Source organism: Microtus pennsylvanicus, chromosome 11 (genome assembly GCF_037038515.1).
Source record: "Microtus pennsylvanicus isolate mMicPen1 chromosome 11, mMicPen1.hap1, whole genome shotgun sequence".
Taxonomy (NCBI): Eukaryota; Metazoa; Chordata; class Mammalia; order Rodentia; family Cricetidae; genus Microtus; species Microtus pennsylvanicus.
Window position 1 is genome coordinate 36,113,254 of NC_134589.1, and position 25,161 is coordinate 36,138,414.

Genomic DNA, 25,161 nt, shown 5'->3' on the forward strand with positions numbered 1-25,161 from the left:
GAAAATAGAATACACAGAACACAGATAGTAACGAAAAGAAAAACACTAACAGAATACAAGTCACAAAAAATAGCATAAAATAGCCACAGCATAAGAAAACAAACATCAGCAATAACAGAAACTCAAAATAAGCAAATGGGCACTGACATTTAAAAAATAACTAAAAAGTAGGCGGGGATAGGAGGCTTTTAGCTTGGCATTTAGAGACCTTGCTGCAGAGCACAAGGGCCTGAGTTTGAATCCCCAGAACTCACACGAACATCAAAGCCCTTCTGTAGTTGCAGCTTTGGAGGGGACGACAAGATCACTAGAGGGAGCTTGCTACTGAGACTAGCCAGGTCGGGGTTCTAGGCTCGGCCCTGCCTCAACTAACCGTGTGCAAAGATGCTGGTGGATGATTCCCAACACCAACTGTAGGCATCCTTGGGTGCATATGTTCACGGACACCTGAACACACACACGCATGTATGCACACGCTCACACACACACACACACACACACACACACACACACACACACACACACCCCACATATGAAAAACAGAGGCAGGGGAGGGGAAGCTTGTAATCCCAACAGTCAGGGTGTCAGGGGAGTCTGAACAGGGCCTGTACTCCATAGTAAGACCCTGGCTAAAAACACAAAAGAAACACCAACTTATTCACGCATTCTACCAACAAAAACAATAAAAGAAAATCTACAGCTAAAAATAAAAATGGCAAGAATGATGATAGAAAAGGAAGGAGTTCACACCTTTCTCACCTCAGTCACTGGACACCCACAGACATCACACAGACGAAATACTAATGCTACAAACGACTGCAACCAGTAAAACAACCTAGTGGGCAAGTGTCAATGAAAGGCCGTCTAAACTCACACCAGCACCGCCAGGCAGTGGTGGTACACACCTTTAATCCCAGCAGAGGAAGATGGACGTCCGTGAGTTCAAGGCCAGCCTAGTCCACAAAGCAAGTTCCAGAACAGATTCCAAAGGAACACAGAAAACTGACACACACACACACAAAAAAGAAGAAGAAAGAAAAAAGAAACAAAACAAAAACATCATACCAGTAAAATGATTACTATCTAGTCATATATGTACCAGGAAGAATTTTAAAGCCTAAATGGCTTGAGTATCTGGTCCAGGTAGGGCTCTGTCAAGCTGCTCAACTTGCCTTCTTCCCCTGTCACTAGAAATTGCTGCACAGATACACAGCTGATTTTAATTAAATAGAGACTAAATAATAACACTGAAATCATGAAAGCTGACACACCTATTAATAAGTTCTTGATTTTATCTTTGTGCTGTCCACACCCACTCTCACATCCAGAACTTCTTAGGATGAAAGGGGATGATGCTTCCTCTATATGTAGCCTACACTGCCTTTAAACATTCAGGCCCTACCTCAGCCTTGGGAGTGCTGGGAACCCATGTCTCTAAAGAACTTCAGGGAATACAGTTTTTACGCATCTTTGCTAAGATTTTAATAGCTTCTAATACTAACTAGTGCATTGTGAAATCTTTTCCATTGTACTAGCTAATATTTACTTATGTAAATGTTACTGATTTCAAGTAAAAACAATGATCAACTATTAATGTGAAGAATGGAGGCCGGGTGGTGGTGGCGCACGCCTTTAATCCCAGCACTCGGGAGGCAGAGGCAGGCGGATCTCTGTGAGTTCGAGACCAGCCTGGTCAAAAGAGCTAGTTCCAGGACAGGCTCCAAAACTACAGAAAAACCCTGTCTCGAAAAAACAAAACAAAACAAAAAACAGCTCAGGGTAAGAGAAGTTTCAGCTCTCCAAGAAACCATACACGTGGCAAGGAAGGAAACTCTTAGGAGATAAGGTCAGGTGAAGAGGGAGCACGTGAGGATGTGACACTTTTTTGCCTTTGGTCACAGGCAGAAGTCACTGGAGAATTTAGAAAGGTGGCACTGTAATAAAAGTAGGTCTACCTGGGGGAATGCAGACATTGAAACAGTAGAGATAAAAGACAACGGGTAAGAACCGAGGGCAAGCGGGCACTGTGAAAATAATCAAGTCTATAAGCAATGAAAAGAAAGAAGAGGTGTGTGAAGCAAACATGTGGCAAACGATTTCTGAAGACTGACTTGGTCACGGCACCGTGGGAACTAACGTTAACTAGAAGAGGCAGCAGAGTGTTCGATGCAGGACAAAGAGGAGCTCCTGCGTTCAGAATCTCAGATGAAGAAGAAGATATACAATCTGGATGAAAAGATGTGGGAGGCAGCTAGGAACACGAGCCAGACTTATAATCCCAGGTAATCAGGAGGCAGACATAGGAGAATAGGGTATTCAAGCCTTGCCTGGTCTACACATTGAGCTCAGGGGTAACTTGAGGTTTGGTCTGGACCCTAAGGACTTGGCATCTGGTGGCCATGTGTTTGATTCCAAGAACCAAAAACGAGTACTAAGGGTAATGGTGAAGACGACGAAAGTTTATGGAACCCAAGGAACCCCCCGAAGATGTATAAGTGCAGGTACAATGAAAGAGGAAACCAGTTCACTCTCCAGAGGAGGAAGCCAAGCGAGGGAGCAAAAGCCTGGAGTTCGGCGAAAGTGAAACCTCATCTCAAAAAATAAAAAAAAATAAAAAAAAAGAATCAAAAGTGAAATTAGACAGCAACAGTGGGATGCAGAGAGACGCACTGCTCCAGTACAGAGCCCACCACTGTCCCGGCCCCTACAACATGCTGTTCCTGTAGATCCCTTCAATCAAGGGTCCCTGTTAGGGACATCCCTGAAAACATGCTCTTAATGAAATTGGTAAGATAAATCTAAATTTCTGATATTCTTCCCCTTATATCGGGGTTTCAGTAACCTTTCGGATATTGCTTTTTCAAACAGCATAATTTCTTGCCCCCTTTTTGTTTTATGCGACTGGGTCGTGTATCACAGAGAAGCCTCAAGCAGGCTACTTAGCCGAGGAAGTCCTTGGACTCCTAATCCTCCTGCCTCCATCTCTCAAGTTCTGGATTACATGGATGCGCTCCCCTGTCCAGCAAACTGCATATTTTTACTAACAGATATTAGAGACTTTGCTTGTCCACAGAGACTTTCCTTAGTGCAGCCATGAAGGTGTGCTTGGTGCTTCCAATTATCTATCTTTCATTATCAAGAAGGTTAACTCTTCAGTGCATTTGACAACTGTACTATAGGTGGTTTAGCTTCACCTCTACTAACTTAACAGGATAGGCACGTGTGGTCTCTGCTCCCTTCCTCGCTGATAGTGGCTTTGTTTAAATTATCCAATTACAGAAAAACAGTGTCTACACTTCCTCTCCCATCCCTTAAGAGCATCAGACTGGGGTCGCATCAGCAAAATCAGGGGCAGATGACAGGACACTCACAGAGCTCCTGAATGAACCCCTGTGTACAGCAACGCTCTTCAGCAAGTCTGACAGCTGAGGTATCTAGCCCACCCTCAACAGGTCAAGAGCCCTCAGTGGAACCAGCCCAGAATGACCTGAGGGGTGCAGTAGTAGATCCTCTGAGTCACTGCTGCCACACAGAAACGTGTGGCTTTGCTGCACTAACATCTGTTCCTACACGGACCCCAGCCTCTGCTGATTCTTTCATTCCATAACCTATGTGCGTCCTCTCCGGGTAAACTCTGAACCCAGGTTACTACAATCTACCCTATACCAATCAAGTCTCAGCACCACTTCCATTCCCCGCCATATAACCGCCAACCACTTCTTAGAAGAGCTCCTGATCACTTGTTGCTGACCTCAAATTTGCCACGTGCAGTTAGAGAACTCCCTACTGAATCCTTACGTGCTACAGCCATGGCGATATGGGCCCTGCTATTAGAGCCCTGTGTGCTTTCTGAAGAAAGGCGGGTTCAGATACAGCCGGCTGTGACCAGGAGATTTTCTATGACTTTTCTTGACTACACATTTTGGTTTTAATTTTTAAATGATATTCAATATTTTGATTTCCTCTCTAACTTAAGCTCAGAAAAGTAAACCAAAAAAAAGGCCGCTTTATATGGATTTCTGTGAGTTTATAATATACAGGAAGTGTAATGTGGGCGTCTCTATTTGGGATGTGCCGATGTTGCTCTTTACTGAGTCTATTTGGGAGAGGACGGGCAGCGCTCTGGGTAAACCATATCATCAATGATGCAGACACTGCACAGACAGTCTTCTATGAAGTGTGCGGATGTGGTATACGGGCTCTGGTTCACCAAGTAATTTCCTCTGCTTCTTACAACTTGCAGGGTTTGGTTCTTGAATTTGAATATACCCACTAGTGCAGAGTCCTTTTGTTTTCAGTGCTGAGAATTGAATTTAGGGCCTCTCTCATACAAAAGAATAATTTCTCATGTCTCATGCACTGCCCTTTTAAATTGTGTGTGTGTGTGTGTGTGACTATGGGTTGGCAGGCACACGTCACGACATGTTGAGGATGTGTTTGGAGATCAGAGGACAATCTCAGATGGCCTTCCTCATATCCCACCTCATTAGAGGCACCATGTTTGCCAGGCTAGCTGCCCTGAGTTTCTGGGATCTTCTGGCTCTGCCTCCCCTCTCGCCTTAGGAGTTCTGGGGTCACAGACACCGGCAACACTTCCCGTGGGACTGGGATTTGAATTGAGTCCCGACGCTCCCACAGCAGAAGCTTCTGCTCATAGAGCCACTTGCCTGCCTCATGCGTTTGCTCTTGGAGGCAGAAGATTTACACCTTGTATCTAAGACTCCATCAAGATATTTTCTCATCCTAAAAATTCATATTTCTCTCCTATAAAAGCAAAGTGATACACCGACTAAATTCCCAAGACTCTCTCTTCTCTAAGAGCCTGTGGTTAATGTCATTATCATTAGAATTCATGTAGCTTAATCTACATTTAAATTTCTCCCTGCATGAAGGAAAATGGATCTAATTAATCCCTGTTTTCAACTCTGTTGTGAAAAGTCAAGACTTTGCATCAAAACAAAGTAAAATTAGAGGGTGGGAGCAGCCTAGTAAAGTCCTCCAACCAAGTATTATTCCAGAATAACACTCAGGGGCTCTGGTTTAAGTTTAATGGTCAGATGCTTGCCAAGCAACATATGCAACGAGCCAGGTTTGACGCCCAGCACTGAATACAAAGAGACAAACACCGCTCCAATACTTGACCTTCCTGTGTTCACACAGACACTGCCTGTGAGCCTCCATTTTGTTATGCAAATTCCATTCATATCTTACCACACTGAAAACTCAAGGTTAGGTCAGGAGGTTGGAAAATATTCAATGTGAAATCTTAACTGTTGCACTGGAAAGAAATTCAAACTTTTTTCAATGACTTGAAATCACAAAATTGGTAGAACATAAATATATGAAAATACTCACCGCTTATTGCAATGGAGATCATAAATGGGCGTTTTGAACTGAATGGACTTTACCATTTCCCCGGTACGAAGCGAGTACAGGTCCACACAGCAGTACGGTGGTGTTGTACTAAAAGACAAACATTACTTTTAGAAACGAGAAAAGACAGCACACCAAAAATTTTCTTAGCACATGGCATTAAGAAATTCATTCAAGCCGGGCAGTGGTGGCACCTGCCTTTAATCCCAGCACTTGGGAGGCAGAGACAGGGGGATCTCAGTGAGTTGGATGGAGGGCAGCCTGGTCTACAGAATGAGTTCCAGGGCAGGCTCCAAAGTTACAGAGACAAACCCTGTCTTGAAAAAAGAAACAAAAAACAAACAACAACAACAACAAAACAAAAAGAAATTCAAAATTTACCATCCCAGGCTAATCATTTTTTTAAAATGTAGGATCAGGCCCGGCACACAGGAGGCAGAGGCGGGCAGATCTCTGTGAGTTCGAGGCCAGGGAATGGGGTAGAATCAATAGTATGGAGAAGATTGTTAATTTGTATACAAATTAATAACATGTTCATTGTAAGAAATACTTCTTTAATCTGATTAAAGGATTGAAATGAGGGCCTGAAGAGATGGCTCAGCAGATAAGACCATCAAGTGCCCTTTCAGAGGGCCTGAGTTCACCTCCTAGCACCCACATGGCAGCTCACAACTGTCTGAAACTCCAGAATCCAACACCCTCACAAGGACATACCAACAAGCAGAACACCGATAAAATAAAAATAAATATATTTTTTTAAAAAAAATTAAAGTGACTTCCAAATGAATAGATAATGCATATAAATGTCAAATACTGGAAATGTGATGGTAATATTAAGCAGAAAGTGAAAACCTCAGTTTTCCAAGGCAGGTTGGGTCTATGCATAAATGCAAACAGTTATGGGAAAGAAAGCTTCCTTTATTTAAAACCTGGTTGTGTGTATACAAAGCTCAACAGTGTGAGGAGGAAACGCATATAATGTCCCTGGGCACTAGAAACTGTTGTGGTTGATACAAGGATTATCAAGGTCACTAGACACAGGGATATATATATTTATCACCAGAGCTTTGTATATGAAGGAAAATGAAAAATATTAGATTAAACACACACAGAAGTCTTCAAAGATTCATTTCACAATACAAAAATAATAATAATAAATGAAACCTGAACTGCAGAAGTCAGGTGAGTGCATATGTGTAGCCCACACTCACTCTAGCGTATATAAGGAGGTCCAGGCCAGCCATCTCAAACATGAAAAGACGCCTAGTGCACAAGAACATATAGTTTTCTGGCCAGTTCATTGTTACCAAATTTTGATAGTCTTTGCTGTATTTTAAAATTAACTGGAAAAGTGCCAAAGTCTGAAAAGGTACCAGCCAGCTATTCTGTCTACATTGTCTGCAGCCTGTTCTGAAGCAGGAAATACTGGGAAATACCTGCATCTCAAGTTGTCCTCTGACCTTCACAAGCATTCTGCAGCATCCACCACCCCGAACACAACCGTTGAGAGTGAAGCAAGGCCCGGCAAGCAAAGGGCACCTGAACTCCATCCCCGGGATGCAGAAAGTGAAAGAAAACCACCTCTCGCCCAGCGGTGGTGGCGCACGCCTTTAATCCCAGCACTCGGGAGGCAGAGGCAGGCGGATCTCTGTGAGTTCGAGACCAGCCTGGTCTACAAGAACTAGTTCCAGGACAGGCTCCAAAACCACAGAGAAACCCTGTCTCGAAAAACCAAAAAAAAAAAAAAAAACCCATCTCTCACGTTGTCTCTGACTTCCACCTACATATACCTTATGCCCCAAGAAACCCAAATGCTAATTATGCACACATAAATACACAAATATAATTAAAATTTAAAAACAAATATGCTAGCTTTTAATGTAATAAAAAAAAGTAAAGATCTCACAACTTAGTGGCCCCTTCTCTGTGTAAAAATAAACTGCCGAGCAAAGGCCGGAGGCTGCAACACAGGGACGAGAGTACATAGTGGACGGGGCACAGCAAGTACTGGAGAAAGGCTGTCCTATCATGACACGGGGAGATGTTGCTCTGCATGTACTGAAGATGGGATAAAATTTTCTAAAGTCTTGAAATGCAAATATTACACTGGAAATAGATCTGATCTACGGCTTGATCAGAGGACAATTTAGAAGCCAATGAAACACAACAGAAGGGGAACAGTGTCATTTCCAGTGACATGCCCCTGGCGGCGGCAGCACTAGGTGACAGAATCCCTTTTCCAAAATCCTCACAGAGGAGGAAAACGCCATGAAGACTCGCTTCAGTGCGAACTGAACTAACAGATAAACGGACGGAGGAAAACACCTAACCATTAGTCCAAAGCAGTAATCCTTTAAAATCAGAGTTTTCGCTGATGCACATTCATGATGTGACCAAGAGCTTGCCGGGCATGCTCAGCAGTCTCTCTTTTGAAAAGCCTTGTCTATCTGTGCAGAACACACGAAGACAGTCTTGATTGTGCTCAAGCAGCAAAGAGAAAGCTTTGCTTTGTACTGTGCGGCACAGAACACAATGCCGTAAGAAAGTCAGACAGCTGTTTTTGGGTTCTCCAAAGCTCAGACAGACCAGCATAGCTACTTATGTGTTTGCCACTGAAACAGAGCTGTGACCTCACATCAAGATGAACCTGATTCTTTAAAACAGAAAAATCCTACTAGAAATTTTGAAACCCAAGGAGTTCACTGCGAGTAATAGACTGACGTAGGAAAAAGAAAAACTGAGTAAACGAGGGTAAGAAACCTCGAAATAAGGCCAAAGCAGCGGCGTCCTTTTTACACACCTGCATGAAAATAAACAATAAATGAAGTTTGTAACTTCTGTCTCCAATAGAGAAATGGGTGTAATTCAGCTCAACTGACCTAGCACTCAAATAAGTGAGGTATTTTATAATAAGTTACAAAGCAAGTGTGTTGAGAACTTTTATCTAAAAAATCTGTTAGCTGTACACCTGACTCATATCCACAAAGGAAGCTATTAATATTTTATAGGGAAATTCCCAATTTTCATGTATTATAATAGCCAAAGGAATGGAATTTATATAGTCAACTCACTTCAGTGAGAAACGTTGATTACAACTATTTAAAGATCAAGGCTTTTTTTTTTCCTTTTAATGAAAAAGCTCTTTAAAAGCAATTGTAAACCACAAAACAACATGGATTCCAGGATGAGAGAACGTGGAAATTTAATGACTACAGAAGATAAGCAGGACCAGGAAACCACCATTATCATTTAAATGAATCCATAGTTAAAAATTACACTAAATATCATAAACTCTGGCCTAATTCTCAAATCCAGAACCAATTTCAAAACCCTGCCAGCTCATTCCCCTTAGACTTTCCTTCATGCACTCACTAACTAGGCATTTCCACTATAGCCTCCAGTGCTGGCTAATTTTATGTCAACCTGACAGTCTAGAGTCATCTGAGAGGCGGGACCCCCAATTGAGAAAATGCCTCTTTGGGACTGGGCTGTAGGCAACCTGTACAGCATTTTCTCAATTAATGATAGACAAAGAAGGGCCCAGCCCACTGTGGGTAGCGTGACTCTGGGTTGGTAACCCTGCATTCCAGAAGAAAGCAGGTTGAGTAGGCATGAGGAGAAGGCCAGCAAGCAGCACTCCTCCATAGCTTCAATAACAGTTCCTGTCTCCGGGTTCCTGCCTGCTTGAGTTCCTTACTTACTTCAGTGAGTACCATGGAGAAGTGTAGGCCAAATGAACCCTATCCTCCCGAGGTTGCTTTTGATCATGGTGGTGAACTACGACAGAAATTGATGCCGGGATTGTGGGGCATTGCTATAACAGACCTGACCGTGTGTTTTGGGGAGGACTGTGGAAGGTCTCTGGCACTTTGGGCAAGAAAAGTCATTGAATGTTGATAGCTCAGAGGGCTGCTCTGTAGGAGCTTAGAAAATGAGTGTGTTGAGAGCAGATGATCGAGGCCTGGCACGGGAAGTTTCAGAGGCAAGCAAAGACTCCAATGGATCATTAGTGCGCAGAATCTGTGGTTCTGGTCAGCTCAGGCTGAGCAGGCAGCTGTGATTAATAAGAGACCAGAGTCACTAAAGTCAAACGATGCTTTACTGGGATGACGGATGCGGTGGGTGGAGTGTAGATCAGTGGTGACTGAAAAGAGGCCAGCATCACTGCACTGGGAGTCGGCACACTGAGCGGCTGAGGCGTGGCACTGTGGGGGAGCACTGGAGTCCCTGAACAAGGCCCAGGAAAGGCAACAGGTGAAAGGAAAGCAGGGTTTCAGCAAGAGCTCCCAGTGCTTTTGAGAAGCCAGTCCAGTGGGCATCATGCCTGAGACTAGAAGGCAAGCTGTGCGCTGCAGGGGGCGGATCCAGAGACGTGGCCCAGCCCTTCTGCAGGAGTCTAGATCGTAAGTAACTTCCATGGAATGAGACAGAGTGATTTACACTCTTCCGTTATGGTTTTGCTTTGTTCAGACTGTGACTGTACTTACGTTCCTCCCTCTTGAAGGAACAAAGTGTAGGGATTATTTTTTTGTTGTTATTTTATAGGAGCCCACAGTTGAGAGACTGAACATCTGAACATGAGGCAGCAGGGAGAGCTGTTCCTGCCCCTCATCAAAGGCAGCACTCAGAAGTGGCACCCACACCAGGCCTGGGAAACACAATGGATGTATGGGAGAACTGGGAGAATGGACCCTGCGGACACGAAAGCAGGAGAACCGGCCCTGCCCCTTTCTCATCACAGCAAGGGATGAACAAGCAAGGGCAGTACAGGAGAGCTGACCCTGGTGGTGAGGACAAGGCAGAGCTGGTGGGTTGACCAACCCTGCAACTACCCAGGCCCAGAACCAGGGTTATGAGTTACCCACCCCAACATCCACCCCATCTGTGATCTGCTGGAGCATGTGAATGGACCAGACCTGCAGCTGCAGCAGGATTTCCACACCACACGGCAACAACAGGATAGTATGGCAAAAACCAAGGCCTCAAACCAGACCAATGACTCTTAGTAATGAACACTTGCAAGTAAAGATATCTGGATAAAAGGGTTTACGTCACGACTCACTGGGTCAGACTGCAGCTTCCATGACAAGACTGATTTTGTCATTTTTGGGTTTTTTCCCTTAAATTTTCTTTCTTTCTTTTCTTTTTTTTTTTTTTTTTTTGAGGGGGAGAATACAAGGGCAGATACAAAGGCATGGAAAATGAATGGATGGAGATTCATGATGTAAAAGACACAAAGGAAAAAAAACAAGGTATAAAAATTGGGATATACATAGCAGCAATGGCTACATGGTACTGTGAACAATTTGATATCACTGTGTTGTAATTTATCAATTAAATGATCATCTTAAGTATATTTTAACACAATAAAACAAAATAACTAAAGCAATAAAAGAGAAACCCTGAGATACTGTTACTAATCATTACAAAGCAGCATTTGTCATACAGGGTGACCTCTGCAAAGGCTTGGGAAGTAGCCCAGAAGCCCAGCATGTTCCAGAAAGTGCGAGGTTAAGATGGGAGGATTTCCTGGGATTCTGTGTCAGCCTAGGCCAGACAGTGAGCTCCAGATCAGCTTGACTTAAGTGAGATCCTGCCTCAAAACAACTATATATGAATAAATACAGAAAATAATTTAATATCAATTAGTTATGTGTTAATTGTCAATATTTTAAATTAACTAGCCAAAGAACCTCTTTCAAAACAATAAAATGATACAATGTTACTCTCACTGGACTGGGCAAAATATTAAAGTGAAAATAAGACTCTCAATAAGACAAACGGTCTAACGAGTGGTGTCAAATGGCATCCACATGATTCTGTAAAGAATGTCTGGTTCTAACTTGTGGCGATATGTACATATATCATATACGTGTGTGCATGTGTATACATTTTCCTGCGGAAAACAAAGGTCAAAGTTGTTTTCATCATCTACCTCAATCTACCTCAATCATCTTCCCCATTATTTTTTTGGAAAAGACCTTTCAGCAAACTTATCAATTTGACCAGCCTACACGGTCAGTGAGGACCAAGGGTGTGCCTGCCTCTGCATCTCACCCCAACACTTCACCCACCTGTTACAGGGGTGCTGTGGGTCCAAACTCAAGCAGTGTACGTACTAAGCCATCTCCACAACCCTGTGGTGTGGAAGCTGTGGGGCCTGCATTGGAATCACGTCACGAGCGGGTTTGCCTTTGAAGGGTATTCCTCACCCTGGTTCTGGCCTGCGGTCTGGGCTTCCTGGTGGTCAGCTACCATGTGAAGACCCACAGACCCATCACAGACACCCCTGACACCCCAGATGCACCATTACACCACGCATTCCCTGCCAGAGGGACTGAAATCCCTCAGATGACATGAGCCTTTAAGCAGCTGCCAACAGGTGGGAACAGGAAATGGTGTGCTGCCTTTGGGGAAGAATGCCGGCAGAGTATTACCTGTGACAGCACTGCTATACGCCCAGAGAACTGAAAGCATATGTCTGTGCAGAAGCTGATACTTCACAGCTCACAACAGAATTATGTAATAACCGGAAGGGGACGCACACATATGCTGCCCACAACACAGATAGTGGGATATGCATAAGAAAAGACTGTTCTGCTATAAAGAACTAACATGTTCTGCCATGTGGAGGAACCTCAAAAACATATGCTAAGTAAAAGATGCCGAGACACAAAAAGTCTCATCATACAGAAATCCATTTGTCTAAGATATCCGGAATTGGTAAATCCATAGAGATAAAACACAGATTTCTGACTGCTGTGGCTAGAGAGAGGAGGACAGTCTGATTGGTGTGTTTTCCTTCAGTGTGAGGAAAATGGGCTGGAACCAGATAACAGATCTGCAACATTCCCAACAAACTACAATTTAGCAGGCTATGTTATGTTTTATGAATTCACTTCAATTTTATCAAAGAAAAGCAGGCAATATGCATGCCCAACAGATTAATAAAAAGTAAATAAGCCACGGAACTAATAAAAGCAGCAGAGACTGGGGGTGGGGACATAATGGCAAGTTGTTCGATACTATGAAGACACACACAACCTAAATGCAGCCAAACACAGAGCTGTAGGACATGTGAGGTAAAAGTCGCAAAGTAGGAAAAGCATTAATATACCAATGAAGACAGAAAAAGAAGGCGCAGGAGTATGGGGAAAATGGAAGGCAGCAGGAGGATTCATAAAAGGCCATATGGAAACCTTAAAATTTAAAGGGCTGAACATGGTAGGTAGCACATGCCTTTAATTCCAGCACTTGGGAGTCAGGCAGACAGATCTGTAAGAGTTTGAGTGAGACCAAGAGCAATATATATGAATGAATAATGAATGAATGAATGAATGAGTGAGTGAGTGAATGAATGAATGAGTGAGTGAATGAATGAGAAAGGTTAGAATATATGTGATATGAAAGGACCAGAGAGCTAAGAGTGAGAAATGGAACCCTGCCAGTGTGAGTGAACAATATTGCTCCCATAAAACAAGGGTTATAAAATGGAAATCACAAGACCTGTCATGGAAACCTCCCCAAGCAGGAGAACAATGGATTGCTGCCATTGCTCTTGGTAACCCACCATAAATCAATGTTAAGTGACCTTAATACCATGACACCTGTAGGCAGAGTTTTCCTGTGCCACAGCTACTCTTGAATAACCACTCTGAGACTTAATATTCGCTTTGGCTAATTATTAACTAGCTCTGGCTACTTAAATTAACCTATAATTCTTCTAAGTTCTACCCAATGATGCATGGCTTGTTACATCATTTTCTAACATCCTGCTCCCTCTGCAAATGCTGGCGTCTCGGACTCTCCCCTTCCACTTTCCAGATGTCTACTATTCTGGCTGTCCTGCCTAGATTTCCTGCCTGTTTAATTAAACAAGTCCAACTGACGAATCTTCACAGTGTGAAAGAGGATTACTCCAAAGCATTTCATCCTTTTTGTATAATTAAAAAGGAAAGCTTTTAACTTTAACAAACTATGGTTATATATTAAGGAAGAATTACATTTACAATATCCAGTTCATTTATATTTGACAAAATATTTTATTATCTATCTTATGTTTGTGAGTCTAAAGTTTTATACCTAATTTACCTTTAATCATAACTAAGAAAAACTTTACATATAATTAGTTCTGAACTCCATCACAGACCTAAAAAGGATATAATATTACCTGAGTAAACAGGAAGTGCAAAACAACTTTCAAAACTAAAAAAATGACAGAAATAGCTAGCTGCCTGGACAGTCACCGAATGTTCCTCTGTAAATTTGGGGCATCCGTCTTTGGCCTGCAGTTCTACAATATTTGAGTTTTATGTGAAGCAGGATATTTGAAGGACTTTCCCACCTTGTCTTGGCAAAGTTTGGCAGTCAGTTTCTTTTGCGTCCTGCTTGTCCAACTTGGACAGCATACTATCAGCAGTCAAGGCAACGGTAGTTCCTTGCCCCATGGCTAACTTTTGCCACAAAGAAAGTAATCTCCATATGGTGTTTCCTCAATGCCTATCATCTTCTCTGTAGTAAACTGGTGCTGCCAGGAGTATCATGTCTCATCATGAATAGCCTTATGTTATCAAAGCAGTTAAGTGGCATGTTCTGTAGAGCTCCAAGGTATTTGAAGACGATCTATCTATCTATCTAAATATATCTGTTTATAACCATGAAAATATACCAAAAATAACTAAAAGTTTGACTATTATAGATAATTATTAATCTATATTTAATTATACATTACACATTTAAATGAGCTACATAAGCACAATACCCCAAACAAGAGTAGAAACATGTATAAAGTATAACAGAAATAAGTTTAAATTTGTATTATTAAACTAAAATACATACCAATGTAAACTATTTGAGATTAACAGCTCTTTTTTTGGATTAAAGTAGATCCAAAAATCTGCCCTTTTTGTCCTATAGAGAGAGATCTTTGAAAATAACTCCTTTGTTTAGTCTTTTACTTGCCTGTGACCAATAACAATTTGTAACCTTAAATGATGACAAACATTCATAGCCAATCATTTGGAAATGTGAATGTCACTCTCTAAACTACTTTCTACATACGAACTAAGGCTGTGGCTCAGTGACAGCACGCTCTCTAACATTATCTCGAGCAGCAGAGGAGAAAGAAGGAAAGCAGAAGAGGGTGGCAGAGGGAGCAACGAGATCAGAAATGACCTAACAAGACTGGCGTCTTTCCAAGATGAAACTACCACAGACTGTCAAGATGATCATAGGTATGTATATAAGACAGTGTGACTGATGGTGGGAGAGGAGCCAAAAGTAGAGAAATGGGCCGTGCACATCAGTAAAGGTGATAGAAAAAGGAAGTGGCAGGTGTATATTGCTTTAAATAAACTAGGCTGGAATTGGCTCAGACATAGAGCAAGTACTTACCCTGCACAAAGTCGAGTTCAAGCCCCATCACAAGGGGAAAGAAACTGCCAATACTGTGTAAAACAGGACAGCAATTTAAAGTGCAATGTAGAAGAGGAAAATTCAACTAACACCAAACTATGGATTAAATAAAGCAAGGAGAAACTATGGAGGAGTTTCTTAATAAAAGAGTTGTATCAGGATGGGAAGAAAGACCTGAGTTCAAATCCTGGCGTCCACATAAAAGGTCTGGTGTGGTGGGACATATCTGTAATTCTAGCATTGGAGTAAAGTGGAAACAAAAATATCTCGAGGTCTGGCTAGTCAGTAGTCAGAGCTACAGAGGAAGCCATCCAATGCCCATCAATCACTGGTACAAACCATACAAATGTGTGTATGAGTGACTGTGTGTGTGTGTGTGTGTGTGTGTGTGTGTGTGTGTGTGTGTGTGCATGTTTGGGAGAAAAAGAGAAAAGGAGAGAGAAAGAAAGGGATGGAGGGAGGAGGACAAAGACAGAGAGAACATTCAAAAGGTAGTATTCAAATACATTTATTAAAAAAAAACCTTAGGAAATCACAATCCCAGAGAACCTAAACAACAATGAGGACCCTGAAAGAGACATACATGGATCTAATCTACATGGGAAGTAGAAAAAGACAAGATCTCCTGAGTAAATTGGGGGCATGGGGACCTTGGAAGAGGGCTAAAGGGGAGGAGAGAGGCAGGGAGGGGAGCAGAGAAAAGTGTAGAGCTCAATAAATATCAATAAAAAATGAAAAAATCTATTCCTCTGTTGATAGGCATTTTGGTCATTTCTATATCTTGTCTACTGCATCGAACATGGAACTGCAGATATGTCTTTGATATTTAGGTTTTATTTTCTTTGGGTATAGAGAGACCCAGGGATGAGGCTATTGGATCACATTCATGTTTCTGAAGAACTTGAAACAGTTTTCCAAACTAGTTTACATCACCACTGCAGTATATGTCCCCACCCACAGTTGACTTCCATCTTGGATGGGGCTCGGTAGTGGGGTTCTTGTCTAGGTAGCAGCTTGATCCCCAGTCCTGGCAAAACAACAACAACAAAAAAAAACCGTAGGAACCAAACATAAGAAAACAGATGGGGGGAGTCAAACACTCAAGAAAGCTGGAGCATTGCTTAGATGATCACAGAGAGTCTGTGGAGTCACTGATCAAGTATAACAGAGTTCACAGAACACCACGGCAAAGTTAAAGAGTAAGAATGGAAGACAGGTTGCAAAAACAAAACTGAACTAAAATGATTCCAGAACTACTCTAGAGTGCTGGGGCCCACACTGCTACAACACAGGGCAAGCGATAAAGCAGCACCCTTGCTTTACCAATGATGATGAGCTGAGCAATGACCTGCATTATTCTATTCAACAAAGCCAGGCCTCACACATGAGGCAAGGATTCCAGCACCGAACCCAAAGTCTTCTACTTTAAAAGGTTCTAATCAAAGAACTGTGTTTAACTGTTAGTAATAACTTGTCTATGATACACTACAGCTGCTAAATCAGACTCGTTGAAGACTTCCTCATTAGAAATGTACGCACAGAAAATCTTAAGGGGCACCGGCAGCTGCTGACATTAAGAATGAGGCGTACACCTGGGTGTGTTTTCATGCAGCGAATGTAAACTGGGCAGAGAGAAAATGTGTCTGCAGTATCTTGGAAGCCTTCACGCATCACCCTCTAAGCACAAGTCCTAAAGCCCCAAATGGCTCCCACCAGACTCACTGTAATCACTGGGGGCTAAGGATGAAAGGGAAAGTCCCACATGAAGGTGCCAAAGAAACAAGTAGTCTCTAGATACAGGACAGGAAAATAATCTAAGCTACAGATTCTTCACCAGATGAGTCCTGGACTATGAGACCCTGAAGACACCATAATCCAGCACGGATTCTCACCAGAAGTTATGACACATGCTAAACATGAACTAACAGAACTAGGGAACCAAAGCAATGTTCCCTCTTCAGAACAAAATAATCGTTAGCTTCATTACAGTCTCTAGTGAGGAGCCAGAGGCCTTCCAGTGATATTAACGACACTGAATCCTTGTTATTGAGCTCCTTCAATTAGGATGCTTGTTCAGTTGATCATGTTTGACCAGAAGATGAAATCTGAGCATCAACTAAGGTTGTAATGTAGTTTTACCTTATACAACTACTTAATAATGCACTGAACACTAAGAAACTTTATTTTAGAAATAAAATTTATTCTGAGACAAATGTACCTAAGTGACTTGAATTACTCACATTTACTACGACAATAAAGAACAGTTTCCAAATAGAGGGGGCACTAAGCAACTTCTCCTTATTTGTCATTTTTCCTGCGGTGCCAGAGGCTGAGTCTGGAGCCTGGAGAACAGCGGACAGAAGTCTACAGCTAAGCCAGACTCACACCACAGCTAAGCCAGACTCACACCACAGCTAAGCCAGACTCACACCACAGCTAAGCCAGACTCACGCCACAGCTAAGCCAGACTCACGCCACAGCTAAGCCAGACTCACGCCACAGCTAAGCCAGACTCACGCCACAGCTAAGCCAGACTCACGCCACAGCTAAGCCAGACTCACGCCACAGCTAAGCCAGACTCACGCCACAGCTAAGCCAGACTCACGCCACAGCTAAGCCAGACTCACGCCACAGCTAAGCCAGACTCACGCCACAGCTAAGCCAGACTCACGCCACAGCTAAGCCAGACTCACGCCACAGCTAAGCCAGACTCACGCCACAGCTAAGCCAGACTCACGCCACAGCTAAGCCAGACTCACACCACAGCAAACAGTTTTAGTTCAAAGCTATTTTACTTGGTTATTTATGAATTGGAGTTAAGTGATTTGAAGATTTTTATCAAACATATATTGAGATAACATTGAGGTGAGTTTTATACACTATTATATACTGACTGTTTTCAGTTTTTTTTAAAAAAAAAAAATTAGGATTGTAGTGAGTCTTATGTCAAAGAAGCCAAAATGAGAAAATACCCAAAGCAAGGAATTAAATAGGAGTTTAAATTATGCACACTACATACGTCATTATTCTTTTACAATAATCTTCTCTGGAAGGCTTGAAAGACTATTCCCCAGGTCATGAGCGAGGCTTTGAGAATCTCTGGAGCAAGGATTCCCTAGGGCTCTGTGAATGTTATTATGTATGGTGCTGAGGACCTCAGCATTTTTAATTGTAATGAGGTTAGCCATGGTAACTAATACTGTATATTCTGAATTTAAATACCACCCAAAGAGGGAGCAGTAGCTATATGTAAATAATATTTAAAGCCTGACAGAGTACAAGCAGAACAACTCGGTAAGCAAAGTCACCTGCCACCAAGCCAGTCAATTCATAGCAATGCCTGTGACCCACATGACGGAAGCTGAAAACCAACACCCAAAAGCTGTCTTCTTCCCCTACTGATGTCCTAAGGCACATGTGCAAACAAATGTGTGCACAAATGATTAATAGACAAAGATATGAAAGTAAATAATTTAAAACTTAATCAGAAATTAGAATAACTCACTGGATACTAAACTTAATACCTAAACTCGGTAAAATACTTAAATTCTATCTCAAGTCTCCTATTGAATTACTGGAACACCAGGATGCTTATATGCAGGAATCCAGAAAGTCACAAATATATGGAAACCTGGACAGGTTTTCAATACAGCTTTATTTTTAAAAAAACCCACAGTGACTGTCATGTTAATGCCAAGTGAAATATGGCTTTTATGATTTCAAAGCACTAAACATTAATACCATTTCCTTTACAAACACCATTATTATTTCCATTTATGATATTTAACAGATTGAAACAAAATTAGGAAAAGTGCAACAACGTATCTGAGAAAGTGACATTTTCCAAGAATGTGCAATGTTTAAGGAAAACACAAAATAGCAAAGACATTTACAATCTATCCAAGAATTGTAAGCATGGAAACACTTATTTTTAAATAGGAAAAAGCTGCACAATCTTCAACATGTGTTACAAAATCTAATCCCTTAAATGTAAGAGGGAAATTTTGATAGCATTACAGTATTGCATTCTTATTCAGAGCTTGAAGAACAAACGCCTGTTGGTTTTGTTCTTTATTAACTAGTATTTAAGAAAAAAAAGAAAATGGAAACTTAGCCATATTAAAAGCTAAAGCTGTGATCAGCCTACTTAGCAACTCTTTATTCTCTCTGAATAAACCCCGATGACTAAACTTTCTACCATTTCCTCATCTTGAAAACGTGTTAATAAGGATGCTGTCACAAAGAGGGGTCAAGCTTCAGAGAGACAGTCTCCACAAACAGCATAATCTCCACACACAAACGGGAGGGGGACCCCCATAAATGAAGTTAGAATCAAAATGTTCTTTATTTTATTTTGTCTTGAGAAAGTTCACCAAGTGCTGGGATTAAAGGCCTGGGCCACCACACCTGAATTCTGAAACTTTCCTAAAACCAAATGGAGCCAAAGATGGAAAATTCCATACCACGACAGGTTACCATCAAACATACATAATTATTTTCAAAGTATTAAAATTGGGGGCTAAAGATGGCTCAGTGGCTAAAAGGGCTGGCTCCTCTTTTAGAGGAGCTGAATTCAATTGCCAGCAACCACACTGTGGCTCACGAGCACCTGTAACTCCAGCTCTACAGGACTTCAACACCTTCTTCGGACCATCTCAAACGCTGCACTCACATGCGCACACACATATGTACACATGAATAAATAATAACATTTTAGTTTTTCTGTTCCGTTTATAGTTTTTCCAAATCCATGAGTGCATCCAAAAGATCACATAATAAACCACATCTCAGTATCAAGGGAGAACCTGTGAGCGGTGCTGGGGGTGCCTGCTGATGACAAGTCCCAGCATTCTCAAGAGCCCTGAGCAGAAACTGGGCTGCTCCACCAAATAACTGCTACTAAAACGGATGTGTGTTATTCTCATGAAGAAGTTATTAAAACATTCTTAGTGATAGTACGTAATCAGCCAGATTAAACAAATCCAGTTAGTACCATCTGACCATTTCTCAGATTTATAGGTCCTAATACACTAAATTACAAACTTCCAGAAGGTAAAGGTTCAATAATCTTTGTTGGACATAGTCTTGCTCACTGAAAGAATGAAGAATGTTCTATGTAAGCTGAAAGGATTATTGTTAAGTATTTCTTAGAAGACGAGCTGCTCTATCTGGCACATTTCTGGCAGTGACCAGCCACTACACCTTCATCCCAACTCGCAGAATGTGCACCAGCAAGAGGGTTCCCGCTTGAATTACAGACATTGGGTAATAAAGATATGTCAGTGAAGGCTGCGGAGATGTTCTGCAAAGGACTAGAGCCTATCACCTCAATCATTAGTCAAGAAAAAGCCACGCGGGGTTGCCTACACGCTTGTCTGGTGGAGGTGTTTTCTCAATTGAGGTTCCTCTTCTCAGATGACTCTAGCTTATGTTAAGCTGGCAAAAAGCTAACCAGCACAACCTTCAATTCACATTTTCTGATATTTTTAAACTGTCTTTTAAATAAATCTCTTTTTGCTGGGCATGGTGGTAACTGCCTGAAATAGTTGCAATGAAGCAGAAGCTGGGTAATCCCAAGAAAAGGCCATCCTGAACTAAATAGCAACAGTAAACACGACACATCCTTTAAAGATTTACAGTTTACCTAAGAAAGAACTGATGAACACATGAAACCAAGACAGCTACTCTGTAAATTTCCACTTCTGAAACAAACACCCTGATGTTTCAACTCCCCCTTGGTGGTTCTGGCTCCTCTAGTAAATCTTCTGATACTCTTTGAGTTACTCATGACAACCGTGCATTTGAAGGGCCCCGGATACCACTACAAAGCACGTACAGGTATCATCTCATTTAATCCTTATTAAAATAAAGTAAAATTTTATGGAAGGTTCTCTTTAAATATCCAATTCATTCTTCGACATAAGGGACTGTGATCTATAATACTCCACATCAACTCTCCAGAAAATCACTTCTGACACAGCAAAGATTTCAGTTCCTCAACATGGACATTCATTTCCTGGTGACAGATACAGCAAAGAACTAACTCATTCATAAAAAAAGAATGAAGTTGCAGTATAGTGGTGTCATACTACTTTAATTCCAGAACTCAGGAGGCAGAGGCAGGTGGATCTCGGTGAGTTTGAGGACAGTCTGATCTACAAAGCAACTTCCAGGAGAGTCAAGGCTGTACAGAGAAATCCTAGAACTCGACAGGCTGAGTCAGGAGCTTACTCTAGTCTGGGGCTACCCTGGGCTACATAACAAACACTACTACACACACACAGAAGGAGGAAACTGAAACCAAAGGACTGGAGGAAATTCAACATGTGCCAGAGTCAGGCAGCAAAGTATTACAACGATTAACACTTAATTTAAATGTGGGATACTAAAATCTCACATGCTAAATTCCTTCATTAAACAAAGTAAATTTATACTAGTAATCAGATTATTAATTAGCAAACTGTCCTACAGACATGCCCACAGGCAAAACTGATCAAGAAAATTCAATTGAGGCTTCTTCCTAAATAAAATGACCCAAAACAATGTATCAATAAGTTCTATTATAATGCTCACTTCAGCAGCATATATAGACTTGCTGATTTTTTTTATTTTTTCCATATATACTTTTTAAAAAGTTAGAAAAACACAGAAAATTCTATTCCATTTTATTAGTTAATTCTGGTGGACAACAGAATGTGGAAAACCAATAGCAGGGATACATAGGATAGAGAAAACGCTGGATATGGCTTAGCCACTAAGAGCATATACGGGGTGAGAGTTCAATTCCCAGCACCCACCTGGAGGTACAGACCATCTGTAAATCCAGTTCCAGAGAGCCAGTACTCTCTTCTGGCCTCTCGGGTGTGAGGCACACATGTGGTCCACAGACAGACACGTGGGCAAAATAGTAATACATATAATAAAATAAAAGTAATCTGGATATGAAATCTCAACACTTAGAAACAGAAGAATCACGACAAGTTTGGAGTAGCCTAGGCTACCTAGAAAGATGTGGTAAGAGCTACTAAAATGTCTCAATCTCTGAAGGTATTTGCCATAAAGACTGACTGCCTAGGTTCGATCCCTAGAACCCACATATGGACTGTGAGAACCCACCTCTGATGTGGGAGCCCCCTCTGTGTGCATGAATAAAGAAACTGCTCTGGACCTAGAGTAAGGCAGGGGAAGACAGAACAAGTGCTGGGGGAGAGGGAAGGCAGAACCGGAGAGACACTATGGAGCACTGGCCAGAGTCACACACGCTGAAACTTTGCCTTTAAGCCACTGCCATGTGGTGATATACAAATTAATAGAAATGGGTTAAATTAAGATGTAAGAGTTAGCTGATGAGAAGCTAGAGCTAATGGATCAAGCAGTGATTTAATTAATACAGTTTCTGTGCAATTATTTTGGGTCTAAGCTAGCCGGGCGGCCGGGAAGACCAAGCCCTCTTCTACACACCTCAATACATCTTCACAACTAAGAAATGCATTATAGAGCCAGGAACGTAAGCCCAGCAGGCAGCACTTGTCTAACATGCTTCTCAACATCCCTAATACACAATTCCTCGTGTCATGGTGACCCAACTCATAAAATTATTTCATTGCTTATTCATAACTGTATGAATCATAATATAAATATCTGATATTGATGATGTGTGATATGTGACCCCCAAAAGAATTACAACCCACAGGTTGAGAACCACTGCACTAAGACATGACTGCCTCTCAGCTTAAGGTTTAGGAGCCGAGGATCTCACTATGAAGTTCCCTTCTGAGTGCTGAAATCACAGGTGTGTACCACAACCAGGTAGGAGGATACCAGTGGACAACCAGGTAGGAGGATACCAGTGGACAACCAGGTAGGAGGATACCAGTGGACAACCAGGTAGGAGGATACCAGTGGACAACCAGGTAGGAGGATACCAGTGGACAACCAGGTAGGAGGATACCAGTGGACAAACCTGGAGTTATGGTATTATAAAGAAACACTGACAACTAATGGATATAGGTGTGTCATATATACACATCTATTCATATAAAAATATATAAATTGATTAAAATGAAAGAAATTTTGTACACATACACACAGAATCTTGCTCAGAATTATTTCTCTAAAAGCAAGATTTGTAAGAGCTTCACTATTATTTTAAATAAAAATGAGACATCATTCCCTTCATTGACAGACTTGTTTTTCCATAGTTAAATGAAAAACATGGTAAAGCTGAAATGAGACTATTCATGTCTGGCTCAACTAACAAAAGCCATTAATTGTACCAAATCTGCAAAGCAAGCTCAGAGACCACAAATATAACCCATTACAGAACACTCAGCATGCATTTCTTACTCCATGTCACTGCAAAAGCCGGAATCTATTGATGTATGTGACACTTGACTATAAATGAAATTAACACACAGCCTGGGGCAGGCCCAGTTTCTATTCCCATCACCCACATGGTGGCTTACAGGCATCTGTACTCCGTGCAGGGGATCCAACACCTTCTTCGGGTCCCCTCAAGCACCAGGGACACAAGTGGTGCACAGACATACATGCAGCCAAAACATTCATAAAAATAAGAAAATTCTTAACTGTTTAAGCAAATATATGGGCCAGGACCTGACTGTGTCTCACCCACACGTGATTCAAGACCTCTTGCTGCCGGGCGGTGGTGGTGCACGCCTTTAATCCCAGCACTCGGGAGGCAGAGGCAGGCGGATCTCTGTGAGTTCGAGGCCAGCCTGGTCTACAAGAGCTAGTTCCAGGACAGGAACCAAAAAGCTACGGAGAAACCCTGTCTCGAAAAACCAAAAAAAAAAAGACCTCTTACTATCAGTAAAGCAGCAGCGCATGGGCCGGGTGGACTGACTGACTTATTCTTCTTCTTCCCGGAGTCTCCCATTGGGCTTGAATCCCCTAATTCTCCAACCTCGGCCTTCTGAATACTGAGGTTATTCTTAACGTCTATGCCACAATGCCATGATAACACTGCTTTAAATGTTTTTGGAACTTGAACAGTACTGAATACACAAACATTATTTGTTTGCTGTTGAGGAATACCCCACTCACATAATTGGGGAACTCTGATGAAGGATAAACAGGAACTCGTTATATCTTCCAGTTTTCTAATTTAACCCCAGCACTCCAGGCAGAAGCTGGCAGATCTCTATGAGCAAGCATGGTCTACACAGTGAGTTCCAAAACAACCAGGGCTGTGTAGTATTGAAAGACCCCTACCTAGCAGCATTAAGTTAGCAGCAGCAATAACGCTATTTTACAAGGCTTAAAGTTTGAGTAGTATAACTAAAAGCTAAGACAGGGGAGTTTAATTTAGAGACAAGGGCTGTGGTCAGCTTAGGGGCAGGGGCGCTGAGCAAGGCAAGATATCTCTGGTCAACCATCCGGACTGTCAGCAGGGGACTCGGGGTCCAAAGGAAGAATGGCACCCTAGATAGGCCAGAATAGCATGTATATCTGATTTCTTGGAAACCACAAAATTGTACTCAGTTTGAACCCGAGCCTTGTTTGAATTGCCCAATCAGAACCCTGTAACTATGCATCTCGCTTCTGTTCCCACGCTTCTGCTTCCCTACCCTATAAAAAACCCACTGTTCCAACCTGAAGGTGCGCAAGTCCTCCGAAAGACTTGTTGCCCGCAGGTACCTGTGTTAACTCAATAAACCTCTTGCTGTTGCAGCCGTATGAGTGGCCTCGCTGTTCTTTGGGAGGGTCTCCCCAGACTGAAAGGCAGCCCACCTTGGGGGTCTTTCATTTTGGTGCATTGGCCGGGAAGTGGAGACCCCTGCCCAGGGATCACCGACCCACCACATCGGGAGGTAAGCTGGCCAGCGATCGTTCTCTGTGAATATCTGTGCTTCTGTGTTTCTGTGTATGCGCATGCGACCGTATCTGAATCTGTATCTGTACTAGTTAGCTAGCTAGAATCAGTATCTGGCAGATTCGCGGAGAAGCTGACGAGCTTGTACTCCCGGCTGCAACTCTGGGAGACGTCCCAGAGTGTCTGGGGCCAAATTTGTGGCCCGTCCGTATTCTGTGAATCCTACCAAAATAGGACTGTTCGGGGCACCCCCGCTGTCTGAAGGGTATGTGATTCTTCTGGGAGACGAGAGATCCGGACTCTCGCTGTCTCCATCTGAAATTTTGCTTTCGGCATCACGCCGAAACCGCGCCAGCGCATCTGTATTGTCTGTGTATTTTTGTGCTTAATATGTTCTTTGTTTTGTATATCTGTTTGTACTCGAGTCTAAATCTGGTACCATGGGGCAGTAAGTAACCATCTCTTTGACCCTAACTCTATGAAAATCCAAAAGGAACGCTGACAGCCTGCCCCTCCTTCACTTCCCTAGGCTGTGCTGC

The 25,161-nt window shown here is 42.3% G+C and overlaps 1 protein-coding gene across 10 annotated transcripts in view; it reads right to left on the reverse strand.

The window, feature by feature from the left end:
• Positions 1–25,161, reverse strand: part of Bcas3 (BCAS3 microtubule associated cell migration factor) — a 499,936-nt gene that overhangs the window by 391,195 nt on the left and 83,580 nt on the right. For all 10 annotated transcript variants that reach the window (XM_075991231.1, XM_075991234.1, XM_075991235.1 and 7 more), the window contains exon 8: positions 5,356–5,463. In XM_075991231.1, the coding sequence (XP_075847346.1) occupies positions 5,356–5,463 (108 nt within the window). The remainder of the gene's footprint in view (positions 1–5,355; positions 5,464–25,161) is intronic.